Here is a 9,254-nt window from a genome sequence, read left to right as displayed (position 1 = left end):
AACATGAGCAGTAGCACTAACATGAGCAGTACCAATATTCTTGACAACAACATGAACGTCTCATAGCGGTGTGGCGGGGGTGAGTGTGGTGGTGGTGGTGGTAAATCGAATTTTTAACTGGCTAGACTGAATCCGCTTAGGTATTGCCCTGGCCTCCTGTATCTTTCTCACTGAAGCTTAGAGGTATCAAAAACTCGGCTAGGAGGATTGACCTGTATTGTTCCCACTGTTCTCATGCCTGTCATATAGATATATACCTTATATACTTATATACTTTGTAAAGAAGAGAGCGGGATAAATAATGCGTGGGGGGGGTATTACCTGTTACTGAGTAATACTCCGTTACTAAGGGGGGTATTAATACTCCGTTACTTGGGGGGGGGGGGTTCCCTAGCATATATTACACTTCCATTAATGCAAAATTGTAATGTCTGGTGTACTGACGTAAATTTCTTTGGACTCTCTGTGATAAAAATTACAAAATTCAACATAATATATGTAGTCCCCTTCACAAGTAGGTTTACAGGGGCTCATCAGATGTTGTGCAGTGTGGCAGCGCTGTCTTTGTTTACATTCGACAGAAGGAAACTCGCTATAGTAAACATATTATAGAATCAAATTAAAACATTAAAACAAATATCTCAAAGATAATGATTTGTGGAATATATATATGACGAGCCCCTGTAAACGCACTAGTGAAGGGGACTGTACGTGTGTGCGCGCGTGACCTGTGATAATGGTCAGCTCACTTGCCTGGCATATAACTAGGATAAGGTTCTTTACACCATTTGCCTCTGTCTACCCAACAGTATAGTAATTGGAAACTTAGACGTTCTTGGATTTGCAGATCGTGTTCCGGGGTTATGGTTAGCCAGTGCAGTTGGCGAGTTGTCCGGTCTTCTTGACACAGGGTCATACAGCTCGTTAACGTAAGGTGCGTCCACGCCAACTAAACGATGTCGGTAACAATTGTTGGCAACCGTGTTGGTAACAAAGTTGTTAACTTGTATACACAATTTTTGGCAACAGTAATAATATGTTTCCTGTATTTGCTGGTATCACCGATAGGCGATATGTTGGTAGTAATGCTGTGGACTACACGTGTTAGGTGTGATATCAGCTCGCGCACAAACACACACACATATACACACATTGTGGAAGGTTGTGCAGTTCTCAGCACATTGTTAGCTGTCAACTCACCTGCTTGGTATGGACTGTGTTTATTTCACCAGTTTCCAACATTGTTGGTTTCTTTTACCCAAACTGTTTCCGACTTTATTACCAAAAATGTTGCATCCTTGTGACCAACTTTGATGCCATCATTGTTGACAGTTGGTGTCCAAGATGTTAGCAATAATGTTCCCAACAGCATTGCGTTGGTGTGGACACTTCAAGGGTGTGGTGGTTGTGTTGGCTACAGTTTCTATAACTTAAACTAATTCACGCTTAGAGGGCCCTACGAGGGCCAACCATTATATATATATATATATATATATATATATATATATATATATATATATATATATATATATATATATATATATATATATATATATATATATATATATATATATATATATATATATATATATTATAATTATTATTTAGGAGGTGAGGTATTTTCCAGTGCATATTTCTTTTAGAGGCACGACATTCTGGGGAGACCTTCCTGAGATTGTTTTACGGCTGGGGACAACACTTCCAGGAAAATCTTCTCGTTCCTGGAAACGAATAATTCCATTGTGTGAAATACGTGGAGGTGAGATCAAACATCCTGTCAGCTCACCAACACCTGGCTGCCGGTGATAACTTAGGGCGTCTTTATATACCTTTCTATTATAGTAACTACATTTGCATGAGACTTTTTATTTTTTATGAACACTTTTCTTTATCCCTCGGCCAACACAGCTAGAGGGTAATTGTTATGACCCATAGCATCTGTTAGTCCGACTACCCGTCCACAGCCTGTCTGTCTCTCAGTGTTTTTGTCTGCTTTATTCTTTGCAGTTGGAATTAATTGATCCAAGATATCACGTAATTTCTGAATTGTATAAGATGCCAAGATTTGCTTTCCTGAGGTCAATTCAATTAGAAGTCATAACGTGTACTAAGTTTGTGAATTCTAGTGCGTGTTATGTTTTATCGAAACAGTGTGTAGTGAACAAGAACCTCGTGTGTTGTGTTTAAACACTGTGTAGTGAACAAGAACCTCATGTGTTGTGTTTAAACAGTATATAGTGAACAAGAACCTCATGTGTTGTGTTGCAACAGTGTGTAGTGAACAAGAACCTCATGTGTTGTGTTTAAACAGTGTGTAGTGAACAAGAACCTCATGTGTTGTGTTTAAACAGTATATAGTGAACAAGAACCTCATGTGTTGTGTTGCAACAGTGTGTAGTGAACAAGAACCTCATGTGTTGTGTTTAAACAGTGTGTAGTGAACAAGAACCTCATGTGTTGTGTTTAAACAGTATATAGTGAACAAGAACCTCATGTGTTGTGTTGCAACAGTGTGTAGTGAACAAGAACCTCATGTGTTGTGTTTAAACAGTGTGTAGTGAATAAGACCTTATGTGTTGTGTTTAAACAGTGTATAGTGAACAAGAACTCATGTAAGTTAAAGTTTAAACAGTATATAGTGAACAACAACCATGTGTTGTAAGTTTAAACAGTATAGTGAACAAATGAAGAACTCCTACAAAGTTGTGTTTAAACAGTGTATAGTAAATCAAGAACCTCATGTGTTGTGTTGCAACAGTGTGTAGTGAACAAGAACCTCATGTGTTGTGTTTAAACAGTGTGTAGTGAACAAGAACCTCATGTGTTGTGTTGCAACAGTGTGTAGTGAACAAGAACCTCATGTGTTGTGTTTAAACAGTGTATAGTGAAAACGAACCTCATGTGTTGTGTTGCAACAGTGTGTAGTGAACAATAACCTCATGTGTTGTGTTTAAACAGTGTATAGTGAACAAGAACCTCATGTGTTGTGTTTAAACAGTGTATAGTGAACAAGAACCTCATGTGTTGTGTTTAAACAGTGTGTAGTGAACAAGAACCTCATGTGTTGTGTTTAAACAGTATATAGTGAACAAGAACCTCATGTGTTGTGTTTAAACAGTGTGTAGTGAACAAGAACCTCATGTGTTGTGTTTAAACAGTGTATAGTGAACAAGAACCTCATGTGTTGTGTTTAAACAGTGTGTAGTGAACAAGAACCTCATGTGTTGTGTTGCAACAGTGTGTAGTGAACAATAACCTCATGTGTTGTGTTTAAACAGTGTATAGTGAACAAGAACTCTATGTGTTGAAAGGAAACAGTGAACAAGAACCCTATGTGTTGTGGGCTTAAACAGTGTAGTGAACAAGAATCCCCTACAAAGCTAAGCAAACAGTGTGTAGTGGAACAACAACTTAACATGTGTTGTTTAAAACAGTGTATAGTAAACAAGAACCTCATGTGTTGTGTTTAAAACAGTGTGTAGTAAACAAGAACCCTCATGTGTTGTGTTTAAACAGTGTATAGTGAACAAGGAACTCTGCGTGTTGTGTTTAAAACAGTGTATAGTAAACAAGAAATCCCCATGTGTTGTTGCAACAGTGTGTAGTAGAACAATAACCCTGCGTTAAGCCAAACAGTGTATAGTGAACAAGAACCTCATGTGTTGTAAGCCAAACAGTGAGTAGAACAGAACTGGCAAGTAAGTTTAAACAGTGTAGTGAACAAGAACCTCACGTGTTGTGTTTAAACAGTGTATGTGAACAAGAACCTCATGTTGTAAGTTGCAAACAGTGTGTAGTGAACAATAACCCCATGTGTTGTGTTTAAACAGTGTATAGGTGAACAAGAACTCATGTGTTGCAAGGTTGCCAGTGAGTAGTGAATAAGAACCTCATGTGTTGTAAGCAAACAGTGTGTAGTGAAGAATCCCTCATGTGTTAAGCCAAAGAAGAGAGAACAAGAACCTGGCAAGTTGTGTTTTAAACAGTGCAGAATGTCTCATGTGTTGTGTTTTAAACAGTATATAGTGAACAAGAACTCATGTGTTGTGTTTAAACAGTGTATAGTGTGAATAAGAAACTCATGTGTTGTGTTGCAACAGTGTGTAGTGAACACAACCTCAAGTTGTAAGCTTAAACAGTGTATAGTGAACAAGAACTCCTGCAAAAGGTTGAACAGTGGCAGAACAAGAATTCCTCATGTAACAGAAGCTTAAACAGTATAGTGAACAAGAACTCCTCATAAAAGAAGGTTTAAACAGTGTGTAGCAAATGTTGAACCTCATGTGTTGTAAGGTTAAACAGGAGTAGAACAAGAACTGACATGTGTTGTGGTTTTAAACAGTGTGTAGTGAGCAAGAACCCTCATGTGTTGTGTTTAAACAGTGTATAGTGAACAAGAACCCATGTTGTGTTTTTGGAGCAGTGTGTAGTGAATGTTGAAACCTCATGTAAAGGAAGCTTAAACAGAGTGTAAAAGAACAAGAACCTCATGTCTATAACAGTGTAGGGGAAATCAAGCAACCTCTATGTAAATGTGTTTAAACAGTAGTGTATAGTGAACAAGAACCTCATGTGTTGTGTTTGAACAGTGTATATAGTGAACAAGAACCTCATGTAAGTTGTAAGCTTATACAGAGGTAGGTGAACAAAAACCCTTATGTGTTAGGAAGCGAAACAGTGTAGAAAGAATAAGAACTCATGTGTTAAGCTTAAACAGAGGTAGTGAATAAGAACTCCTGCTAGGTTAGGTTTAAACAGAGTGTGTGAATCAAGAACTCATGCGTGTTGTGTTTAAACAGTGAGCAGAACAAGAACTCTGTAAAGGTGTTTAAATGAGGTAGTGAACAAGAACTCTATGTCTTAGAGTGTTTAAAACAGATGTAGTGAATGAAGAACTCAAGTGTTGTGCTTAAACAGTGTGTAGTGAACAAGAACCCTGGCAAAGTTGTAAGCCAAATGGATGAAAGAAATAAACCCTCATGCTAGGTTGAACAGTGTGTAGTGAACAAGAACCTCATGTCTTATGTTTAAACAGAGTGTAGTGGAATAAGAACTCAAGCAAAGTGCTTAAACAGTGTGTGGTGAACAAGAACTCCTTGGCAAAGTTGTGTTTAAACAGTGTAAGTATCAAGAAACCTCATGTGTTGTGTTTAAACAGTGTAGTGAACAAGAACCTCGTGTGTTGTAAGCTTAAACAGTGTGTAGTGAATAAGAACTGCGTCTTATGTTTAAACAGAGTGTAGTGAACAAGAACCTCAAGGTGTTGTGTTTAAACAGTGTGGTAGTGAATAAGAACTCCCATGTGTTGTGTTTAAACAGTGTGTAGTGACACAAGAACCCATGTCTTATGTTTAAACAGTGAGTAGTGAATGAACTGTGTGTTGTGTTTAAACAGTGTGTAGTGAACAAGAACCTCATGTGTTAGGGCTAAACAGTGTGTAGTGAACAAGAACCTCATGTAAGTTGTGTTTAAACAGTGTGTAGTGAAATAAGAACTCTGAAGTGTCTTATGTTTTTAAACAGAGTGGCAACAAGAACTCATGTGTTGTGTTTAAACAGTGTGCACCAAGAAACTTACAAAGTTGTAAGTTATAGCTATGTAGTGAACAAGAAACTATGTGTTGTGGGGTTTAAACAGTGTGTAGAATAAGAAACTGTGTCATGTTTAAACAGAGTGTGAACAAGAACTTGGCAAAAGTTGTAAGCTTAAACAGAGGTAGTGAACAAGAACTCATGTGTTGTGGGCGTTTAAACAGTGTAGCAACAACAAGAACCTCATGTCTTAGATAAGGTTTAAACAGAGGTAGAATAAGAACCTCATGTGTTGGTGTTTAAACAGTGTGTAGAACAAGAACCCCTGGCAAGTTGTGTTTAAACAGTGTGTAGTGAACAAGAACCCCATGTGTGTTGGGGAGCGAAACAGAGTGTAGTAACAAGAACCCCTATGTCTTATGTTTAAACAGAGTGTAGGAACAAGAACCTCATGTTGTGTTTAAACAGAGGTAGTGAAGAACTCATGTGTTGTGTTGCAAACAGTGTAGTGAACAAGAACTCTCAAGGTTCTTATGTTTAAACAGAGTGTAGTGAACAAGAACCTCATGTAAGCGTAAGCTTAAACAGTGTGTGAAAAAAAGAACAAGAAACTCCCCATGTTCTATGTTTAAACAGTGTGTAGAACAAGAACCCTATGTGTTGTGTTTAAACAGTGTAGTGAACAAGAAACCTCTATGTCTTTTATGTTACCAGAGTGTAGCAACAATAAACTCTGCGTGTTAAAGCTAAACAGTAGTCAAGAACCTCTATGTGTTGTGTTTAAACAGTGTAAGAAAAAGAACAAGAACCTCTGGCAAAGGTAAGCCAACAGGGTGAACAAGAACTCTCATGTTCATAAGTTTAAATATAAACAAGAACTCATGTGTTGTGTTTAAACAGTGTGTGAAAAGAACACACAACCCACAATAACAGTGTGTAGTAGTCAAGAAACTCCCCATGTAAGCTTAAACAGTGTGTAGAACAAGAACTCTTGAGTGTCTTTATAAGTTTAAACAGAGTGTAGTGAACAAATCATGTGTTGTAAGCTAAACAGTGTGTAGTGAACAAGAACTGTGTGTTGTGGGGTTTAAACAGTGTGTAGTAAACAAAGAACTCAAAGGTAAGTTTAAACAGTGTGTGTGTAGAACAAGAACTGTGTGTTGTAAGTTAACAGTGCAGAACAAGAAACTCATGTCTTATGTTTAAACAGTGAAAGAATAAGAATCTCATGTCTTATGTTTAACAGTGTGTAAAAAGAATACAAGAACTCATGCCTTATGTTTAAACAGAGGTAGTGAACAAGAACTCCTCATGTGTTGTGTTTAAACAGTGTGTAGTGAACAAGGAACCAAGGTGTTTAAACATGCAGAATAAGAACCCGTCTTATAAGTTTAAATGATATACCAAGAACCAAAAGTTGTGGGTTTAAACAGTGTGTAGTGAACAAGAAACCCCATGTGTTGTGTTTAAACAGTGTGTGTGGAAGTAATAAGAACCTCACAAACAGAGTGTAGTGAACAAGAACTCATGTGTTGTGTTTTGAAAACAGTGTGTAGTGAACAAGAACCTCACAAAGGAAGCCAGTGTGTAGAACAAGAACCTAAGTGTCTTATAAGCTTAAACAGAGGTAGTGAACAGAACCTCATGTGTTGTAAGCGAAACAGTGTAGTGAACAAGAACTCCTCATGTCTATAAGCTTAAACAGAGTGTAGCAACAAGAACCTCATGTGTTGGTGTTTAAACAGTGTAGTGAACAAGAACTCTCATGTGGGTTGTGTTTAAACAGGTGTGTAGTGAACAAGAACCTCATGTTGTGTTTAAACAGGTAAGAACAAGAACCCTCACAAGCGAACAGGTGCAGAACAAGAACTCATGTGTTGTGTTTAAACAGTGTGTAGAACAAGAACTCATGTACAAGCTTAAACATGTGTAGTGAACAAGAATCCTGGTGTGTTGTGTTTAAACAGTGCGGGAAAGAACAAGAAACCCTAAGTGTCTGCAGTGGTTAAACAGAGTGTAGTGGAACAAGAAACTCTCATGTAAGCAAGCTTAAACAGTGTGTAGTGAACAAGAACTCTCATGTAAGTTGTAAGCTTAAACAGAGTGTGAAAATGGAATCATGTGTTGTAAGCAACAGTGGGGAGAATAAGAAACTTGCAAGTGGAGCCAACAGTGTGTAAAGAGTAAGAAATTCTGCGTTACAAGGAAATGAAAAGAGTAGTGAACAACTTGGTAAGGTAAGCGAAACAGTGTGTAGTGAAGCCAAGAACTTTGGTAAGAAGTTTAAATAGTGTATAGTGAATAAGAATTTTATGTTTTATGTTGGAACAGAGTGCAGTGAACAAGAACTCTACAAGGTGTTTAAACAGAGTGTAAGGAATAAGAACTCATGTGTTGTGTTTAAACAGTGTGTGTAGTGAACAAAACCTCATGTGTTGTGTTTAAACAGTGTGTAGTAAGCAAGAACCTCATGTAAGTTGTGTTTAAACAAGAGTAGAACAAACCATGTAAGCGTAAGCTTAAACAGTGTGTAGTGAACAAGAATCCCTGTGTGTTGTGCTTAAACAGTGTGTAGCAACAAGAACCTCATGTCTTATGTTAAACAGAGTGTAGTGAACAAGAACCCTCATGTGTTGTGTTTAACATGCAGTGCACCCAAAACCCCATGTGTTGTGTTTAAACAGAGTGTAGTGAATAAGAAATCATGTGTTGTGTTTAAACAGTGTGTAGTGAACAAGAACTCTTATGTGTCAAGCCAAAATAGAGTAGTGAATAAGAACCTCTATGTCTTGTGCTTAAACAGAGGTAGTGAACAAGAACCTCATGTGTTGTGTTTTAAACAGAGGTAGTGAACAAGAACCTCATGTCTATATGTTTAAAATGAGAGCGAAAAGAACAAGAACTCATGTGTTGTGTTTAAACAGTGTGCAGAACAGAACCTCATGTCTTATGTTTAAAACAGAGGTAGTGAACAAGAACCTCATGTGTTGTGTTTAAACAGTGTGTAAAGTATCAAGAACCCTGGCAAGCAAGTTTAAACAGAGAAAAGAACAACCTCATGTGTTGTGGCTAAACAGTGAGTAGTGAACAAGAACCTCATGTGTTGTGTTTAAACAGTGAGGTGAACAAGAACCTCATGCTGTAAGCTTTTAAACATGTGTAGGTGAACAAGAACTCTAAGTAAAAGAAACAAAACAGTGAGTAGTGAACAAGAACTCATGTGTTAAAGCGAAACAGTGTGTAAAGAATAAGAAACCCTGGTGTGTTGTAAGCTTTAAACAGTGTGTAGTGAACAAGAACTCTGTGTGTTGTGTTTAAACAGTGTGTAGTGAACAAGAACCCATGTCTTATGTGTTTAAACAGAGTGTAGTGAAATAAGAACCCTAAAGAAGGAACAGAGGTAACAAGAACCTCACAAGTTAGGTTTAAACAGTGCAGTGAACAAGAACTCCCCATGTGTTGTGTTTAAAACAGAAAGGAAAAGAACAAGAACTTGCCAAGTCTTTATAAGCTTAAAACAGAGGTAGTGAACAAGAACCCTGCAAGTTGTGTTTAAACAGTGTGTGTAGTGAACAAGAAACTCATGTGTTGTGTTTAAACAGAGTGTAGTGAACAAGAACTCATGTCTTATGTTTAAACAGAGTGTAGTGAACAAGAAACTCTATGTGTTGTGTTTAAACAGTGTGTAGTGAATAAGAAATCTCATGTGTTGTGTTTAAACA

At 37.5% G+C, this 9,254-nt stretch overlaps 1 protein-coding gene across 1 annotated transcript in view; it reads left to right on the top strand.

Moving 5' to 3' along the window:
- The first annotated feature begins 956 nt into the window (after positions 1 to 956).
- Positions 957 to 9,254, top strand: part of LOC121877296 (laminin subunit alpha-1-like) — a 107,617-nt gene continuing 99,319 nt past the window's right edge. The window contains exons 1-6 of the mRNA XM_042382974.1: positions 957 to 962; positions 3,831 to 3,870; positions 4,101 to 4,125; positions 4,590 to 4,614; positions 6,207 to 6,352; positions 7,319 to 7,357. Of these exons, the coding sequence (XP_042238908.1) occupies positions 957 to 962; positions 3,831 to 3,870; positions 4,101 to 4,125; positions 4,590 to 4,614; positions 6,207 to 6,352; positions 7,319 to 7,357 (281 nt within the window). The remainder of the gene's footprint in view (positions 963 to 3,830; positions 3,871 to 4,100; positions 4,126 to 4,589; positions 4,615 to 6,206; positions 6,353 to 7,318; positions 7,358 to 9,254) is intronic.

Source organism: Homarus americanus, unplaced genomic scaffold (genome assembly GCF_018991925.1).
Source record: "Homarus americanus isolate GMGI-L3 unplaced genomic scaffold, GMGI_Hamer_2.0 scaffold367, whole genome shotgun sequence".
NCBI classification, from domain to species: domain Eukaryota; kingdom Metazoa; phylum Arthropoda; class Malacostraca; order Decapoda; family Nephropidae; genus Homarus; species Homarus americanus.
This window is presented reverse-complemented; position numbering and strand designations above follow the sequence as displayed.